The sequence below is a fragment of the Pyxicephalus adspersus genome, chromosome 10 (assembly GCF_032062135.1).
Source record: "Pyxicephalus adspersus chromosome 10, UCB_Pads_2.0, whole genome shotgun sequence".
NCBI classification, from domain to species: Eukaryota; Metazoa; Chordata; class Amphibia; order Anura; family Pyxicephalidae; genus Pyxicephalus; species Pyxicephalus adspersus.
Window position 1 is genome coordinate 55,148,066 of NC_092867.1, and position 20,966 is coordinate 55,169,031.

Sequence of the window (20,966 nt, forward strand, 5' to 3'; positions counted from 1 at the left end):
TTGTACGAAGCTTAAGTCCAGGGGAAATAGAATATTTATCCTCTTGTTTGTTGGCTCTGTTATTGGTGCTAATAAATAATTTAATTATGGTGCAAAGTTTGGGATGGGGTCACTTCTATCCGAAACCAATAAAGATCACCCAAAACCAATGAGGGATAAAGGATATACTCCCCCTTCTGGCAGGCCATACAAACAAACTTGTTGTTGCAGGAATTTCACACTTCTGGGTGTGAAAATACCGACTCTCCTGCTGAGCGCTATAGTTCCTTCTACAGGCCGAAACAACACTACAGGACACCCGCCTGCCAAAGTCAGTAGTCCCTACTACCATTATACCTATACCAGGGAATCAAATAATAGCTACAGGGTCACTTGTAGTAGATCTATAACCACACAAATATCTAATGAGTAAAATCCACCCAATGCAGCTTCCTGTGATGGTGTGACAACTATGCTGCACTGCTCCAAAATTCAAAGCAGAGATTTCACTCTCATGTAGGTCACACCTGCTTGCTTTATCGTGAAATGTTGCAGAGCAGAAAGAATCTCTGGAGATCACCAACTGCCGACCAAAAATACTAACACGGCCAACACACCATGAAATTTTGGTGAGTCTGGTGGAAATTGTACAAATTATTTTTAAGTACATATGGCCATCCTAAAGAAGACAGGCCTATTTATTGTACAGAGCTGCGTAATATGTTGGTGCTTTATGAATAAATTATGAATAAATTCAGAAATGCACAAGATCGATGTGTAATTTACACATCTTTATTGCAGAGTAGAAACTGTAGAAACAAAAACAGAACTTTATTAGCATAAAAGGGAAAATGTTTCATGTTGACGATCTAACGTCATAACTAACGGTACATGTACATGGCCATATCACCGGCTATATAATCACTGGGCCAAAACGCATCTGTGTAACGCCCGTCTGGGTCTGGAAATGCATTTCGGACCACCCATACCACACAAGATGGCACCTGGATTCTCCTCTTCTTACCCCAAAATCCGTGAATCATCCGAGTGTAGGAGCGGAAGGCGGCTTTCCTCAGACACCTGAAGATAAAACACAAAACTATATTTTGTACACTGTATACTATAGATTTTCCGTTGGCCAGTTCTGGTATCCAGAGCAGGCATGTCACAAGGTTAGACTTCTCTTCCCAGCTCCTGACGCTTCCTATTGTTCAATGACGCCACCTATCACATTCGTAAAGTTGGGGCAAAATTCAGCTTTAGACTTGATTGGTGCTAGTGGCCAGCTGACAGCAATAAAATCCACTCATCCGACCTCTATTGTAGCGTGTTCAGACTGATTAATTCCCGGCTTCCAGTTGACTACAAGTCAGGCAGATGTGGCATGCAAAGACCAATGGCAGCCTAATCAGGCCCCACTGAATAATAGCCAATGGGAACACAAATAGCAGGTTATATTAAATACCCAAGCTCATGGTGGAGTACAAAATTCACAGCAAGCAGCCTTTCTATTGGTTGGTGGAGGTTAATGGCAGTACCACCCCTTAAACCCCCCCGAAAAAAATTAGCTAACACCAGCACTCAAATGGCTACGTTTAATGCCAACACAAAACAATCTTTGTTGGCTCACAAAAGATTGGTAATTACTGCTACAGCCAATCAAAATCAGATAGCAATTTTGTCAGGTTTATGGCTCTTTGTAGTACAGAACAGTCACTACTTATAACCGACCTCAATACCTCAAGCTGAAGTCAAATAACTTAAAACATTGGCTGCTTCCTTCTTGGCGAACTCTCTTAAGTTTCGATCACACAAATCCAGGCTTAAAGTAGGTTGCTAATGCTGCCATTTGTTTCTTAGATAACCTATAGTGATCTGGGAAACCTTTAATATACATGAAACAAAACGCAGATGATGTACAAATAAAATACATAAAATTGACAATAAAAGCAATCTAAAATGATTATTAGACCTGAAAGATAAAATATTGGTAGGTTGTATGTACAAAGTACTCACCTATTCCTATCACTATCAAAGTCTTTTTTAGTGGTAATGTTATCACATTCAAGCAAGTACTGAAGGATTTTTGCATTCAGGCAACGTTCATGAAATTCGGCCACCATTGTTATACAATGTATCTCCCCGGTGAGAAACCGTTCTGCATTACCCACGTTGTGGCAGCACACGGATTCGAAGTTTGTCAACATCGGCCTGCAGTTCCCGCAGACGCACCAGTCACTGTTGCCTATAAGGGTGTCCCCAGAGGGGCTTTGCTCAGATGGGGAAGGTGGTCTGAGACGTATTGGATTGTCTGGGAAGCATGGAGGTGTCGGTTGGCCTGGAGGATTTACTCGCTCGTACATTTTTTGAAGAAATTCTTTTAGTTCCTGAAAATACAAAAACGAAAAAAATGTGTTTTAAATCCGCCTTATGTTGTCCCCCACACATTATGACCGTAGGAAAGCAATTGCCAACATTATGAGCCAATCAAGTCCTACAGTAATGTAGTGATGCAACCAACATACAGAACAGACATTACTGATTCCATTACTGTAGTGGTGAATGATGTCGGTGAATGATGCAACAGAGAAAAGTGAGGTCACCCTTCTGTCATAAAATACTGTTTTTTTTTGTTTTTTTTTTATTTTTGATACATTTCAACAGAATGTTTGTCCAGTTGAAGAAATGTTTATAGCAGAACACCCAGGAAATGTATGGAAGTTGAGGTGAACTGATATGATTATTGCGGATAATCTCAATCACTGCATATTGCTAAAACTCACTTACCTCGTCCGGCTCTCTTTCAGAAGAAGATGGTTCTGATTCATCGTCTTCATCCGATGAATCTTCAAAAGACTTAAAAATGCACAAAAAATAGTTTAATAAGAAAGCTGTCAGTCTATGGCCATTACAACAGTTGTGGCATAGGAACATAGAACAATACTCACTCCTCTGTCAGAGTCCATGGTGTATGAAAACATATCTTCAACAGTTTCTTCATCATAAAGAAAATCCTGTAAAAAATAAATAAATACATAGTTCATCGGCAAACAACCATGTAAAATTTGTGGTCAAATAAAACCCCTCCCCTCCACTCTGTCTGCTCTGCTTTAACAGCAAATTAGGGAGATATATACTGAATTTTACTTCAGTCACTTGACCAAACACCTAGGTATTAGTCACATGATCAGTTTAGTTCGGTGTTGGGACCTTTATTGTTTAACATCTTTATAACTGATATAGAGTTTAAGGGATTAAACTCCTTGGTGGTTTATTTCTTTCCGGTTTTATATGTCTAAAAGCAGTACATTGTTTTTCATTAAAATTTATTTTACAGTATAATATAAGAGTATAATAAAGTTTGAAACACAAAATCATGTAAAAACAATATATTTAATAAATTAAAAAATCTATATATTTAAAAAAAATACACATTATACTCATACTATTATATATACTTTAAAATAAATGTTCTTGAAAACAATGTACTGCTTTTACACATAAAAATCCAATGTATTGCATTCAATACAGTTATTTTGTATTGAATACAATACAAATGGATTGTGAATTTCCCGCCCCCGCTCCGCCGGCAACATACACACGCGCCGAGGTCACTGGGAACTCCCCGGTGACTCATCGGATGCAGAAGCAGGAAGAAGGAAGAAGAAACAAGACGGAGATTGCGGAGCTGGACGCCGGCGGATCAGGTAAGCGCTCTATTTAGTAACCTTCTCATAGGTTTACATACCCCGAGTGTGACTCGGGGTTACCACTTTTGGCAACTTTTTTCTACACGAATCACAGTCTGGGTTACCTCTAGGGAGGTTAAAAGTACCATTTCTGTGTTTGCAGATGACATCAAACTATGTAATGGAATACAGGATGTCTATAATCTACATGTAGATCTGGATGAACTGTTTGATTGGGCAGCCAAGTGGCAAATGACATTTAATCTAGACATATGTAATGTTGGGGGCTAACAACATGCATGCTTCATACTGTCTAGGGGGAACACATTTGGGGGAGTCAGGAATAGAAAAGGATCTGGGGGTTCTGGTAAATCATAGACTTAATAACAGCATGCTACACCAAGCTGCAATATCTAAAGTTAGATATGTGTTGGCTCACAAAAGATTGGTAATTATTGCTACAGCCAATCAAAATCCACAAAAACGACATTGTGGAATTGGAGAGTGCAGAGAAGGGCAACTAAACTAATAAAAGGAATGGAGGAACTCAGCTATGAAGAAAGATTAGCTGAACTGAATCTATTCTGCCTTGAGAAGAGAAGTTTAAAGGGGAATATGATCACCCTGTATAAATATTTAAATGGTCCATATAAAAAACTCTCTTCCCAATTATTCACTTTAAGATCATTACAAAGAACAAGAGGGCACTCCTTTCGTCTGGAGGAAAAGAAGTTTAAGCTGCGGATAAGGAAGGGATCCTTCACTTTAAGGTCTGTCAAAATGTAGAATAGGCTTCCATAGCAAGTAGTTTCAGCAACTACTATAGAATGCTTTAAGAAAAAGTTGGATGCTTTTCTAGAAGCATAGAATATAACTGGGAATAAAGGCTTTAAAGTAAAGATAGCAGAAACTGTTGACCCAGAAAATATCCGATTGCCTCATGGAATCAGGAAATAATTTTTTTCCCGCTGAAGCAAATTGAACCAGTTTTTTTTTGTCTTTCTCTGGACCAACTATGTTCATAGGGTTTTATATCTTGGATATGTTTATTTCCCTAGTGGTTGAACTTGATGGACTTATGTCTGTTTCAACCTGACCTAATATGTAACCAGCAAAACCAGCCCATCTTTAGCTCAGCTTACCCATACAGCAAAGAAAACTTGACTAAATCCTTAGATCACAAGGCTCATTTCAGACTGCTTTCCTGCTTTTGACCTGTATTGTGGGTCACACTACAGATCCTTGTACTTACTGTTGATCTTCCTAGCTGTGGGTCAATGCTTTGGGACCCTAAGCTATCAGGAATTCTGCAAAGGAAAAAAGATCAATGTTAAATACATAGGTGGTATGTTTTTCATACATTAGTATAGAATGTTTGCACTATATCAGCCGTTCCTAACCTTTTTACCATAAAGGAACCCTTGACATAACTTTCTTTTCTTAAGGAACCCCTTCTATAATTAATATATTCACAGCTCACAGTATATTAGTGTGATCAGTGGGAAGAATCCCTTTTGCATTGCTGGCAAATAGGAAGAATGTCACGCTTACAGATCATTAGAGGTGACTTAAACAGACCTGAGAGGCAAAAACTGCTCATTGCTCAATGAACCCCTAGCAACATCTTGAGAAACCCTAGATGAAAAACACTGCACTATACTAAAGTAAAATTGATAAAATAGACCCAAGTCTGGTACCACTGCAAACATTTGTCCTGCAGAACAATCATATTGCAGATGTACACTGAAAGACCTGGTGTTTATGAAAACTCCTCTAAAAACCCAGTATTGGGTGTGACTAGTGAGGAATATAGTTAATGCCACAACATACAAAGACATTTCAGACAGGTTGGCTTCCATATAAGACATTTTCCACACTGAGGATATAAAGTTGGCATCAGATCTGTGTGCGTCCTTTGGGGTGGGATAAGTTTGAATTGTTCCAATACTAGTGAAAGTTTTACTCAGAGAACCAACCACTCAGTTACATGTAAGGAGGTGTGAAGGACCAGAATACCCCCCTCTTGTTAAGAGGCCTTGGTTTGGTGATCTGAACTGGGACACACTGGAAGGGTATTTGGGGTTTCGGTAGTTTCTTCTGAAGGACTGAATAGAAAATCATCTTCCATTTCATTCTTGGTAGACATAATGCTCTACAGCTCAATATCGTACCTTCTGTATTGTCCATCTGAAAGAAACAGGAAATGACAATGGTTATTCTGATTTTTACATTTTGTTGATTAAGTCCTATCAACAAAAACACCTTCTGGGGAACAAGCTATGAATTAGGACCTATTCTACATCCTGTCTTCTGCCATTTTGGTTTGAAACCCATACAGTACATAGCTCTCTAAGTTCCCTGTCTCCTTGAACTTTGCAGTCTTTTCATTGTAAGATTATGGTTTTCTGTATATGACTGCAGACAACATCCTCAGATGCCATCTTGAAAGAGACAATCCCTAAAGATATCCTCATATAAAAACGTTCTACTGACAGAGGAGGGGAGAGAGAGACGTTGACGTGACTGAACAAGGAGAATATGGGATTCTTTTCTGGATGTGTTACGCACCTGCCCCGATCTCTGTAGGAAATTCCTCCTCCTTACATTGTTCGATACCCCTCATGGACAAGTCTTGTGCTTCCTCCTTAACTTCAACTTTAACAAGACCTTCATTCTGAATGGTATAATGTGACACAAAAAGAACATTACACCAAAGAAAGTTCATTTAAAATCTGTGCATCTTCAAAGGCAGGACCTGTATAAGCTGTTAGGAGAACATGCGTGCCCTTGGGCGTCACCAGAACAGAAAGCAAGAGGAATTTACGTTAAAAGGGCCACACATAACAGTAATTAGTGACAAGAGATTAACCCTGTTGCAACCTATACCCAAAACTCAAATAGCACTTGGCTAGAGATACACTTTCAGACCTTTCTTGCATGCTGGGTGTGAGAATCTACATAAAGGTTTCTTCTAGGAAAGAACCAGAGTTTTCTTGTCTACATGTAACTGTAGGTAATAAACGTGGAACAGAACTATATGACTGTTGCATGATGTTAGTCCAGTCCAGTCCTTCATCACAGTACCTAAATCACAGGATCATCTTATCTACCTGATAATCCTGTTCAATCCAGCTGTCGTCCTCTGAATGTCTGTTGCTGAATTCACCTGTAAAAAATTATTGGTAAAGTGACCCTGTCATCATAGCCCACTATTCAATTTAAAGACATATACTACATAAACACTTGCTGGTGGTTCTGTTGGTCTCTCTATAGTATTTGCATTTCATAATAATCATGGGTATATATTTCCTGCACCTCCAGTAGTGTTGGGGCTCTATGAGGCCTCCCAGTCCTGACATCTCCATAGCTGAAAGCTGCTGCTAAACACAGCGGATTCGTTTTCCAGCCACCTGAATCACCTGGACAACACAACATCAGCTGGGAGAATAAAGCATACTTTTGTCCATATATCCAAAAAATAGTTGAAACTCTTCTATCAAGATATGTTTATTAGGCAAATTAGGACCCCTCAGAGGCTCTGAAACATCAAATTGTTTTCTTGAGGTAATTATAGGTATTGACTAACTATGACTATTCCAATCTGTAACCTTCATGAGGTCTTCCTTACAGTACAGAATGTGCCAGGTTATATTTATTGAGACTGGGCCAACCTGAGGTATGACTAGAAACCAATCGGCTACTAGGTTAGTTCTGTGCTGATTACCTGAGCCAATTTCCACAGGAACTTCCTCCTCTTTAATCATAATGCGCATTTCTTCCTGCATGCTGATGCTTCTCTGGGTGACTTTTTGTGGTTCCCAGGGTCTATGAATAAATGACATGCCATAAAAATTTAAAAGAGCCTCTGAAAAACACAACTAATGAAAAAAAATTCATTAAGGTTTAAATGAAAGCAATCACAGCAGAACATATGAATAAGTTTGGAATGACACCTGCTATAAAAACAATATATCTGCACTTTTGATCAGGTTTACCTAATTACTTTCATGTACAATAAAGACGAATCATTTATATATATATAGATATAAATCCCTATCCTCCTCTTTTACTCTCAGACTCCTTCCCTCCTCAGCTTTAGTGTTTCTGGTGTTACATGAGAGTGAAGCCCCCTGTACTGAGATGTATGAGAGACCCTAGAGCGTGTTGGGGGGGGGGGGGGGGAACTGGTCACATCTCATGGCTGGTGACACATAAAGACAAGATGTGAGGAGGAGAGCCGGAATCTAATAGAGGCTGATGATTCGTGACTCCTTCACTGAACACATACTGTTCCCCCACTACTGTCTGCTGGGAGAGAAGAAGAGATTGTTGTAGTGACTGAACAAGGATAATCTGGAACTCTTTTCTACTATTTAGTGTTTATTACTCACTTTTGCTTGTTTCTGGGGCAATTTCTTCCTCAACACATTGATCAACCTCCCACGGACATGTGTTTTCTACTTCCTCTTTCACTTTAGTTTTAACAATACTTGAATTGCCACTCTAGAAACACAGAATAATAAACTAGGAATTAGGAAATACACACACTGACTGAATACATTGTTTTTATATCTTTTTATCAGAGGATGTGTGCATCTAGGTGGATCCTCAATTCTATGCTTCTCTTTTACAAGAACTGAAAAGTCAGTTCTTACCAGTTGACTTTCGGGAGCACCAATTCCCCATTGTCACTGCCTTTCAGAAGTCCTTGTGTCAGTCTATATACTCTCTCTTCTAAATGTTCTTAGGACCAAATTGATGCGATCACACTGCAAATCATAAGCAACGCAATTGTTAGACTGCTGTAGAGAAATATTTCCCTACTTCAGTCTCTCTCAACACTTTAGCCCTAGAGTAACTCATCAAAAAACTTTCAGCTCTTGAGAAACTCCTATTAAATTGAGTCATTCATCTGGCTCTATCTAGTGGTGTTGGCGTCAAAACAGTGTAAGCATCATCAATGGGCCACAATTTTATCATCAACATCAATGGGCCATAATTTTGAAGAACCTCTGGCAAGCTCTGGAGGAGCCCTGGTTGAGAAAGCTGCTGTACACCATAAAGAGTGGAAGCAGAATTAATTTCTGGGTCTTTTCCCCAAGAGTTCCAATAAAATAAAACTAAAGTCAATCTAATAAAAAGTGTTGACTGGCACGTTCATTAAGACTTTAGACTTTTTAAGCCTTTAACCACCTACGGCAGAGACATCTGAAGCCTACAACCTCCTTTTGTAGCAACATGTGTAGTCTCAATTTTCTGAACCAATATCTGAAGTCTCTGACAGTCTTCTACAGTCATGCTATGATGATGCTTGAATCATTTACCCACCATCTGTGTTGACACGTAATGCCTCTGCCTTCTACAGGGTTATCTAAAGCCTCTGACTACATACTGGAGCAGCATGTAAATCCTCCAACTACCTTCTGCAGTAACAGCTGAAGACTATAACCTACTATAGGAATCAAAAATTTTGCCCAGTCTAATACCCAACTTTCTGACCTGCTGACTTTGTCACAAACTGTTAAGAGACACCATCCATGCCATTGGAGGTACCTTTTATATAGTGATTCTCTTCCCTTAAAGCGGACCTAAACTCAACATTTTTACTTTACATAGAAGGGTAGACAACCCTTCTAAATCAAGAAAAAAAAGGAAGTTGTTTTTTAAGTGCAACACCCTTTAAAAAAAAAAAAAAAAAAAAAAAAAAAAAAAAATGGAATGCGCGGAGCCTTCCGGGATACCCACGTAACGCATCCTGAGAGGCTCTGGCTGCGAAGTAGGAGAGATCGCCTCTCTTTTTTCCCCCTTAGCAGTGGCTACATCACCTGATCTCGCACCTACGCAGTGCAAGATCAGATGATGTAGAAAGTAAACCGAAGAAAAAGAGGGAAGAGAAGGCACTTTCTCTGCTTGTCGACAAAGAGGAATTTCAGGGTGATGTAGGCCCAGATAGTGGGAAGGACCAGCGTCATCGAGGGATCTGTGGGATTAAAGGTAAATGTCATTTTTTGGTTTTAAGTTTGTTTCTGCTTTAAATACATGGGAGTATGTTTGCCAAAACCGTGCTTTTCAGCAGAGCCCATAATGCAGATCCTAAAAGAATCATCTGCGGTGCTGAACAAGCAGAATACAATAGTGTCATTGGGGTCAGCAGGAGGAACCAGGGTGGCCTGCATGGGACATGCATTTCCACACATCTGAATGTATGGGAATGGATTAGTGTTGGAAGATCTTCAACAGATCAAAGTTTCAGAAAAAAACAAGACATTGTACAGGTAAATGTAAAGCCCATTTCTTCACCACTTCCGCAATTTTTTTTAACCCACATGGTCCTTTCAAGTAAAAAAAAAAAAAACATATACCCCTGCTGTGCCATAATCTAGGCTGCTATACTTTAGGGCTTAGAAATCATCTAACCAAATAATTTTATGGTGATCCGGACTGGAAAGAACCATAAAGTACCCCCAACATATACCGGACATCGTTGATGCATCCAGCAGCTTTTGTCACCATTGGAAGATTTCCCCTTAGCTTTAGGACAATTAACAGACTATTGGGCGTTCAATTGCTGTATTTTTGTCCTCTTGGATTCTAGGGACAACTTAAAATTTAGGACCCCCTGGAAACAATAGATTCCAAGTCAAATCAAGAATGAGAAGGATGGTTTTCAGAGGTTCTATCCCTATCTTACGTTTTCTAGAACAGAAAACGGAAACATGTTGGTGCTAGAATCAGAAGAATAGGAATATTACCTCTCTACACACTTCAGCCTCACACCAACCAACAGGAAACCTCTGTCGCTTTTCCTACGCCACCCGTATCTTACTCTGGGCTACAACACAATGGCGGCACCCTTATACGACTTCCTGTTACAGAGCCACAAAAATATGGCTACCGTCTTTTCCCTCTGCGGAGAGCCAATCAAAAGAGCCGCTCTGCCCACGCTCACAACCAGTAGATTACTTCCGCCGGCCAGCAGATGGCACGGGTCGACGCTCTCCTTCTTGCATCCTGTGCAGGGGGGGCGCCGCTGGTTCATTCACTTCCGGTGTATGGTAGAATGGAGAACAGAGACTTCCGATCAGAGTGTTTGTACAATTGCGGGTGAGTGTTATGTGATAATAGACTAATACATGTTATTGAGGAGTGATAAATATTCATGAGGCGTGGCTAGACACTTTAGAGACAATGAGGGCAAATACAGAGACGAGCTGGAGGCTGCCCAGTGAGGAGGAGATAATGCCTACCCATAATTGATGAAGGAGTCTAAGCACTCTGTGAAGAAGGGGTGGGGTTGGAGTTGTTCTGTCATGTGATATCCTTGTACAAAGCTTCACACCCCGGCACAATAATTTGATTGGGTAGAATAGCTATTGAATCTGATCTGTGAGTCTGATGTTTTGCTAACTCGAGGCGACAAAAAAAGCTGACCCCCTGTTTGATAAACTAAAATGGGAGTGCTTACCTTACATTGAAGTCCCAAAGACTTCCTTCTTTGTTGTAATGACAGGTAGCCTTCATTGTCATTGCATACCTTGTTTTATGGACTGCAACACTGGCTCTCCTTGCTGCTCCATTCACTGCTGGCAGATCATGGCTGAAGGGAGGAGCTCTCGGGGTGCTGTACAGGGCATCCCAAAAACATAACGGCACACTGCTTTTGGGAAGAGTTATGGAAATACCATAATTCCTTGGTAAGTGGATGTCAGCCTGGAGGGTTGGCATTCCTATCCAGGTTTACAGTACAGGTTCACATAACATGTAAGTAAAAAGAGCAGGCTGTAAATCAGAAGCCCATGTGTTAAAACGCAACCACTTTGCTTTACCCCTGGGAGCAGGCTGTACTTAATCCTACGTGCTTGTACAAACCAACAAATGAAAACTTAGGATGGGGTGGGAGTGAGAAAATGTATTCTTCTTTGAAATGTGAAGACGAAGAGGCAGCTTGTGAACACATGGGCCTGTGGATAGGTAATTCTAGAGCCTGTTCATGTTAAGGATGTTTTTTGAATACATGAGACTCTGTGGTTATAGAGTGATTTCAAAAGGTGATGTCATATGGTTGCAGCAAGGGTGGTGGTGATGTCACTCCCTTAGTCATGTGACAGTGTTCAGGTTTAGCTATTTGCTGCTGGACTGGAGCACCGCTACCCCTTACCGAAAGAAAGAGACAGCAAGGGGTCGCTGGTGAAGTATGGCGGTAGTTGAGGTCTGAATTACAAAACCACCCCATGAATGAGCAGTTGAAGAGTAATTATGTATGATGTATGGAATTTGTCACACACTGACCTTTACACCGTCTCTGTACAGCTCTCAATGAGGATCTGGTGATGGAGAAGCAGATGTCCCTTATCACACTGGGTAAGAGGAGACCATAAAGAGGCCATTTATTTATTTGTATGATGATGGAATTAATGGGTAACTATGCACAGCTTTTATATGGGAATATTACTAGTAGGTAATCACAAAAAAAGAAAAACAATAACCTATTTAAGGCTGGGTCTCCCTGGATGTTTTTAAAAACGCATGTAAACGTTCCTACTGCGTTTATATGCGTTTTTATGCAAGTTTTAAAACACTGGAAAGTGTGTTGGGAATACAAGCTCTAGGGTAGGAAATAAACAAAAATTGAGTCTGGGTATGTTTTCTTTACAGATGGTTCCAGAAATACCTCAGAGAGATGTCCCCATCCCCTGTATTCCTGGGATTCCACAAAAGAACATCAGGAGATCCCTCAGGAAGATCTGGTAAGTGAGCCTAAGAAATGTCTAATTTGTTACTGATGTAAATAGATAATATCGTAATCACAGTTTCTATTGTTTTTAAGAATGAAAATGTGATTAAGGTTGAAGTGAAAGAAGAATCTGAAGATCAGTATGTGATGGGTGATGATCTGTGTAAGGAGGAGGAAATCACTGCAGAGATCAGCACAGGTGAGTAAAAAACTCTAAACCCGGGAAAGTGTCCCAGATTCTCCTTGTTCAGTCACTACAACAATCTCTTCTTCTTCCTCCTCCTCTGTCAGTAGACAGAATTGGGGAGCCATCAGCTGCTATTCGACCAGTGTCTTCTTCCCATCCTTTTATTGTGTGTTACCTGGCAAGAAACTCATTTCTAAAGGAAGACCCTGGAAATGCCTTAGTTACACGGAAAAGTGTCAGCATACAACAGGAGGAAGAAAAACACATGAAGATTAAAGAGGAGGAAGTTCCTACAGAAATCAACACTGGTAAGACACCCATATTACAGAAAAAAATCTGTTTCTTCTTTCTTCACTACAACAACTTACCTTTCATTACAGGCCCAGGATTAGCTCAGGAACATGTCAAGGCTGAAGAGGAGGAAATAAGATGTGTGAAGATTGAGGAGGAGGTAATTGCTCCAGATATTAACACAGGTGAGGAATAAACACCAAATCCAGAAAAAAGTCCCAGATTCTCCTTGTTCAGTGACTACAACAATCTTTCTTCTCCCCCCTCCTCTGTCAGTATAGTAACGGGGGGGGCAGTATGTGCCCAGTGGGGGGGTCAGGAGCCATCGGCCTTTATTAGACTCCAGCTCTTCTCACATCATGTCACCGTGTGTCACCAGCCAAGAGATGTGACCAGTCTCCCTCCTCCCCACCTGGGGTCTCTCATACATGTATTTAGCCATAAAACCTCATGACCTATTGGGTTCAGAATAGGCAATTTAAAGGATTAGTGTACTTTTGCTCCAGCTTGCCCCCTGCCCTACCATGTCCTAAAGTCATCCTCCTTGCTCCATCCTTATTGTGCATTCACCTTAACGTAAAAGTCATGGCCTACAGCAGTGTCTTTATCCCCTTGCCTTTGCAGGTGCCTTCACATTCTACCCCCGTAGAGCAGCCTTTCCCAACCTTTTTACCTCACCTTACAAATTATTCTCAGATTTCCAAGAACCCCTGCCAAAAATGTATATACCTATACTATTCTATTTTATATCATAAGCTGTACAGACTAACAATGAAAATGGTAATAGGAGAGAATTAAGCTTATCAGTACACCTATCCTCTTAACTGTTGAATCACAGGATGGGGGAGGAACATGAATAACTTAACTGAAGGTAAATAAACAGATCAGGGCTGTACAGTATTACAGAGCTGGGAAATACCAGAAATGTATGGATAGAAATATAAATCATGTGGCAGGAATCATAGCTCTTGTATATATGTAAATCTTTCCCCCAAATTCAGCTTTATTTAAAATTTTATTTAAAGAAATGCTTAAATAAATGATTGAAAAAGCTGGGGTTTTTAGGTAAATTGAGAAGAGTGTATTTAGTGGGTTAAATAAACATCATACAACACACATTTTATATTCAAATAGTACTCATAAATTTTAGGTCCATCTCCCGTGAGTTAATATGGGATATTGGACCTGCGCACTAGACAAAATAATCCCCGACTAATTAAAGTATAATAGAAAGTGATAACATCTCGTGTTCCAACGCATTTCACGGGCTTCAGTGGATCTGCGAGCCGCAACGTATGACTTTACATACCTACATGTATACATTAGAAAATTTTGTTGGTGTACAAATTCCATTTAGTACATAATATAAACATAAATATATCTTAAGTACATAAATCTGTTAAATAAATTCAAGCCCTATGTATGAATAGTGGGGTTTCTTAGCTTTATAGAAATAATTATATTCTTGAGCTATGTTAGATGTTTACACATACGAATATATATGATGTTCATTAATGTTACAAATTGATGTGAACAAAATGACGTGAATGACCAATGATATATTATGTTGCAAATGATTCTCAGTCCTATATAATGGATGTCATAGACGATAAAGAGCTTTTGTTCTTGGTTAAGTTGGTGAAATTGTAGCAATATTAAATAGTACTTGTATTGTAAGGGGGAAGACAGACTTTTAGTAGGCAAAAGTATTCAATAAAAGAAAAGTATTTTATGAATGTTCAATGTAGCCCTATTAGTGACATGGGCCTACATAAATTCATTATATTCAATCAAGTTAAATGATTACATAGCATATCACGTAATGTCAGATAAAATAGTGTGTTTACAGTTTCACACGGATATGAAGCACTATATAGGTGTCTCAAGCACCCAACGTGTTTCGCCCCGAGGCTTCTTTAGGGGATAATCGAGATCAAAATACTGTAAATGGTGATAACAAAAAGAGAGATAATACAATACAATCATTAGCATCATACAAATATAAACATAGTTGATTTATGTATAGGACAATGTTTTCACTTATTTGAAGTAATCATGATGACTGGAGTAGAGAAGAGGAGGACAAGAAATATATATGTAGAAAAATCTATATCAGGGTGTCCCAGTGGTGTTAACAAAGGATCGCTACGGATAATGATATAAATCAAAATAAGATATATTTGACCAACTTAGGGGTATATAAGTAAATAGTGTAGAAAATAGATTGGATGGTACTTACCGCGAGTATTTTTAACGTGTTCAAGAGTTATTATACAGTGGACAGGGGTGTTACTGATTCGGGAAAAAAAAAGTTCTGTATAATATAAAGAATTTATATGAAGAAACATTGTATATATTATGACAATTTAAAGCGAATTGTTTACTTGCTAATGCAAAACATGAAAGGGGGAGAGAATAGGAGTCTGTGGCTGGTTTGAGAGCATGACAGTGTCTGGAAAAATTTGAACATTATAAATAAATTATAAATCAATATCATTAGGATATTGTATATATTTGTGTTTGAATGAGATTCAAGGTTTATATAAACATACCTTTTAATTTGTAATAACCCCCTAACCCCCTCCCTGGAGATGCAAAGCAGCAGCAGCATAGGGGTGAGGTGGGGAGGGACATCCCCACCTGCATCACACGGGAGGATGTGTCATCTTCCGGGAGATGCCAGTGGTGATGTATTTGGGGGGTGTGGCCAGGCGGGAAATTTAAAAGCAGATTACAATGTAATCTGCTTTTAAATGGATTTTACAGTAAAAACTATACAACATACAATAAAAATAAAAGTACACTTTTTTTTTATATCTTATTTTAAATTTCATTGTCTTATTTCATTATTTTTTAAAATTTATTATTTATAATTTTGTATTCTATTGTACTTTATGATTATAATAGAATAAATAAATATATTATCATACCCAGGAGTTAATCCTAAGAATTACAGGCCCACAAATAAACAAAAATTTATTTGCAAAAAATTAGGATCACTTTTTGCATAAAAAAACTGACAGAATTAGAATACTAGGGGGGTTAAAAAGTGCTTAACAGGGATATATATGGCGTGTTGGTAAGTAGGAGGTTGTAGGCATCCACAGTTCCTGATATACTGATAAAGGAATTATATTTCAGTATAAATAATGGAGTCATTTGTATTACCATATTATAGAATAAGTAAATAATTAAACTTACATTACTAGGTGGTAAATACTGCAGATACCAATTATATTGATGCGTGATGAATAGTAAATAGAGGGCTATGCACATGTAGCTGGTAAGAGAGAACATAGTTTTTCTAAGCTATAATCTTAGTGTTATAGTATTGAATTACTGAGGATGAGGTTGGAACTTACATGTTCTTCATTGGTGTATAGTGGGTAAATAGCCTCCATAATGCACAATGAGAAGAGGAAGAAACAGTGTTAATATCTTCTTAATTGGATTCATTAGGGCTATAAAGTAAGTTTATACAATGGTGGCAATCTTAGGGCACCTTACCTTGCTTATTTCACTCATTACAATGCACATCAAGCTCAGACTTTTGAGCACTGGGTTTTTGGGGGTTCTTTTGTTGTTTTTCTGTCTCTCACAGCTACAATAAACCTACTATTACAATTATAGACTGGTGATTTCTTTGTCAGAGGGCAAACGTACAAAAGCATTAGGGGATCAAATACTTTCCCTCACTGTACCTTCATTGAAGATGAAGATATTTCTCCTCAAAATGTATTGCAATAAGGATAGTATAAAGCAATTTTGATCTTTGTTGAATGGTTTGTTCCTCTTAAGGCATTTCTTTATGGTTTTGAGGCCTTTGTCATGGGGAATATTCATGTATAGGGTTTGGACATCGATAGTGACCAGGATGGTATAGTATCTTTGAGAAAAGTGGGTAGTTGGGTCACTAGCGGTTGTAAGTTTGAATCGATCAACTCACTGGCATGTGAAGCTATTGCGTTGATATCTGCCACTTTAGGACAACCTGGAGGGTTGCTTAGGTCTTTAGGTACTTTGGGTAGTATGTAGAATATTGGAATGGTTTGAAACTATATCCATAAGTAATCCTTTGTTTTCTTATCAATTAGTTTTGATGTGTAAGCATTCCAAATTAGGTAATGGAATTCATGCCTAAACTGTGTTGTCAGATCTTTTGATATGTGTTGATACCAATCTGCAGAATCTTGAGATATATGTCTTTGTAATGATCGACATTTAAGACTACAATATTCCCTCCTATGTCTAAAGGTTTGATGATAAGGGATTTATTTTTCTTCAATGATTGTAGAGCTTTCTCTGGCTTCCTTGTAAACTTATTAGAGGGATGTCTTATGCTACAAACCTACAACTTTCTACCTACAACTTAACATAATTTCCTGTTTTTTTCCCATTCACCTTTCTTTATGCATATTCCCCTCCCCTATCATGATATAATATGTATTGAATTTAATAGACCTGAGTTATGTCTCACTGAATAGTTTAGACCTTAGAACATATGACACAAACTTTATCATATTTCATTGTTCATCCTTTAGTTAGGAGAATGTTACCCTAGTCTTATTCCTTATACTTTTATCACCACTTTAGTGAAGATTTCTATCAGTCCTATTTTTGGTAATGAGGAACATAACCTCTACCCAACATCAGTATGTTAAACATCTGTTTACAAATCTTGTGTAAAATAATGTTTTTTTATTGTTTGACTGGTGTATAAAAGTTGTTGTTAACACATTCCTCAAGGTTTGTTTATTATAAGCATTACCTGTTGAAATCATGGGCCACACTAACAATCTTTCAGGAGTAAGTACTATTTAATATTGCTACAATTTCACCAACTGAACCAAGAACAAAAACTTTTTCTCATCTGACATCCATTATGTAGGACTGAAAATCATTGGTCATTCACGTACTTTTGTTCACATCAATTTGTAACATTATAGAACAACATATACCATATTTCTCCGTGTATAAGACACACTTTGTTTCGAAAAATGCAGGGTCTAAAAACAGGGTCCATCTTATACAATGGTAGATTTTTTTTTAAAATGCAAGTCACGCTTTATTGCGCTACTTGTTTCCGCGACATTTTCTTTTTATTGGGGTTTACAGCTACGGATGGCTACACAGCACACTAGCGCTGAGGTAATAAAGCCATGGCTCAGAAAAGTTTTGCATACAGTGCTAAATACAAATTAAATGTGATCCAGTTTGCAAAAGAGAATGGAAATTGTGCTGTTGAACATAAATTTGGTCCTCCAACTGAGAAAACAATCAGAGACTGACTAAGGGAAGAAGAGACCTTACTGAAGATGCCACGGAAGACAAAGGCCATGAGAGTCTGCAAGATGGTCAGCAAAATGGCCTGATATAGAGAGGGAATTAGAGATATGGGTTGAAGAGCAAAGGGCAATCAGAATTTCTGTGTCTAAAAAGATGGTTCAGCATTAGGCAAGAAGAACTGCTGGTGAACAAAAAGTTACTTAATTCAAAGGAGGACACAATTGGTGCTTCAGGTTCATGAAACGACATGGACACCAGACTTGCCCAAAAGATGCCTAAAAACTATTAGCAGAAGGTCTTTGAATTTCATCGTTTTGTCGGAAGACCCATCAGTTTGAGTTGGGACAGATTGCAAATATGGACAAGTAGACATGAAAAGAGCAGTTATACAGTTGTTCTAGCTTGTTGTGCCGACGGAACCAAGCTGCCTCCTATGCTGATTTTTAAACGCAAAACAATGCCAAAAGGAGACATTCCTCGAGGAGTGATTGTCTATGTTCATGACAAGGGTTGGATGGATCAAGATGGGATGGAGATCTGGTTTGAGAAAGTTTGGAGCAGAAGACCAGGTGCACTCTTTTGCAAACCTGCTCTATTGGTGCTTGATCAGTTCAGGTTACACATAACAGAAAACACAAAGAAGATTGCTGCAGAGAAAAAAAAAACAAAAAAACTTGCAGTTCTACCTGGAGGCTTGACATTCCTGCTCCAACCACTTGATGTCAGCATTAACAAACTCTTCAAAGCTGCTATGAGAAGGCTTTTGGGGACATTTTGACACCAGCAGGAAAATGAAGAAAAACTATAGGAAAAGTTTATACCTGGTTGAAAAGATCCTGGGATAGTGTGAAGATTGAGATCGTTGTCAAGTCATTGAAATGCCACACTTCTTAAAACGCCATAGATGGAACTGAGGATGAGACAATATATGAAGACAGTGATTCGTCAGACACAGATGAGAAGTCAAAGAACTGTCATATGGATGAGAGTTTTTACAGTGATGAGGAGTTGTAGGAATTCCATGAAAAATAAAGTTCAATATGGTAAGTTCAATAACTTTTTTTTTCCAAATTTTGGGTCCCAAAATCAAGGTTCGTCCTATATATGGGAGCGTCTTATACATGGGGAAATACGGTATATTAGTACGTGTAAACATCTAATATAGTTTAGGCTGGACCTAGAATTTATATGTACTATTTTAATATAAAAGTGTGTTGTATGATGTTAAGATAACCCACTAAAAAAAAACACTCTTCTCAATTTGCCTAAAAACTACAGCTTTTTCTTTCGTTTATTTAAGCATCTCTTTGAGCATCTCTTTGAGCATTTTTGGGGTAGGCATAGATTTTGTTTATACGTATGCATTAGAGCAGGGTTCGGCAAACTCTGGCCTTTAGGCCATATACGGCCTAGCCGGTAGTTTGTTCTGGCCTAACACCCCCTGGCTGATCTGGCCTAATGCCAGCCGGCAACCCACATGCGGCTCTTAAGCTTCCGTGTGGTGGCTCCCTTCCCTATTTACCGTGGCCGGGATGAGTAGGGAACATTCCCTCTCCTCCATATGCATTGCGGAGGAGAGGGATTTCCTTTCAGGGTGCGTTCCTGGTGTGGGTGGAGCAATTGGGGTGGGACTTGAGAGAGTCTGGCCTAGTGTGCTCCTGCCTACCCCTGACATGGCCTAGTGGCCAAAAATGTTTGCTGACCTCTGCATTAGAGGATAGATGAACTTCCTCTCTTTATATTTTCTATAATTTTATTTACATATTTCCTTCCCTCCGCCCATTTGTTTTAGATGGACAATATCAGAGATACAGTATGGAGCGGCAGATTCCAGATTGTCGAACAAAAGTGGGCCTGACGTCCAGTTCTTCTGCAGGACACGCCATCACTCTGAATCTCCATCCACCACCAGAAGGTGCACTTCTGTCCTCCAGTACACAGATGAAGCATTTATCCAACCACTTCCAATACATCATCCAGCAAGTGGCACTGGGCAGTAGAGAAATCTTCTCATGCACTGTGTGTGGGGAACATTTTAGTCAGAAAGAAGGACTCATCTCTCATGAGAGATTGCACACAATGCAGAAGCCATATTCATGTACTGTGTGCGGGAAAGGATTTCCATGGAAATCATCTCTTGCCAAACATGAAAAAATTCACAGAGGGGAGAAGCCGTATTCATGTGCACAGTGTGGAAAGCGCTTCATTGAAAGATCTTCTCTTATTATACATGAGAGAATTCACACACTGGAGAAACCGTTCTCTTGTTCTGAGTGCGGAAAAAGCTTCACCCATAACGGGAATCTCATCGCTCATCAGAGGACTCACCTAGGGGTGAAGCCATTCCCTTGCTCTGAGTGTGGAAAGTGCTTCAGCCGGAAATCAACACTGGTAATGCACTGTAGGATTCACACAGGAGAAAAACCATATGTATGTTCTGAATGCGGAAAAACATTCTCCTTAAAGCAGTCCACATCCAAAGGGATGCAAGGGCTGCTGCCTGGCTGAACAGTACTTTGGCCAGGGCGGATCCCTCCGCCTGTAGAGACAGACAAGCTGGGAGCAGGGCAGCAGCCTCGGCCATGCTGCCTGCAACTGTGGCGTCCCCCTCTGTGGCTGGGAACCCCAGGGACACCGCGGGCTCGCAGGGCGGGTAAGTTCCTTACAGTCGGATTGAATGTTACCATATGCTCGGGAATAATTAAGCGAGAACAAATCAGAAGGATCCGATGGTATCATTATACCCAAATACTTAATGGCATTAGGACAAACCTAAAAGGACATATTATTGCGTATAGAA

At 39.3% G+C, this 20,966-nt stretch overlaps 2 protein-coding genes across 8 annotated transcripts; one reads left to right on the forward strand and one right to left on the reverse strand.

The window, feature by feature from the left end:
• Positions 1-749: 749 nt before the first annotated feature.
• On the reverse strand, positions 750-10,534 carry LOC140339762 (uncharacterized). Of its 7 annotated transcripts, XM_072424655.1 has the most exons (12): positions 10,421-10,497; positions 8,324-8,437; positions 8,060-8,171; positions 7,393-7,493; positions 6,779-6,834; positions 6,237-6,342; positions 5,840-5,855; positions 4,921-4,975; positions 2,928-2,993; positions 2,767-2,835; positions 1,996-2,366; positions 750-1,059 (listed from the first exon to the last, which is right to left on the reverse strand). In XM_072424655.1, the coding sequence occupies exons 4-12, from the start codon at positions 7,451-7,453 to the stop codon at positions 861-863; spliced, it is 999 nt and encodes a 332-aa protein (XP_072280756.1). In that variant the 5' UTR covers positions 7,454-7,493; positions 8,060-8,171; positions 8,324-8,437; positions 10,421-10,497; the 3' UTR covers positions 750-860. The 7 variants fall into 7 exon arrangements, with proteins under 7 accessions (XP_072280756.1, XP_072280755.1, XP_072280753.1 ...); XM_072424654.1 differs by lacking the exon at positions 8,324-8,437 and having other exon boundaries at positions 10,421-10,534; XM_072424652.1 differs by having other exon boundaries at positions 8,060-8,437.
• Positions 10,535-10,680: 146 nt separating this feature from the next.
• LOC140338874 (uncharacterized) lies at positions 10,681-20,674 on the forward strand. The gene is made up of 7 exons (XM_072423195.1): positions 10,681-10,772; positions 11,979-12,029; positions 12,324-12,415; positions 12,496-12,601; positions 12,694-12,897; positions 12,970-13,065; positions 19,959-20,674. The coding sequence occupies exons 1-7, from the start codon at positions 10,721-10,723 to the stop codon at positions 20,672-20,674; spliced, it is 1,317 nt and encodes a 438-aa protein (XP_072279296.1). The 5' UTR covers positions 10,681-10,720.
• Positions 20,675-20,966: the final 292 nt, after the last annotated feature.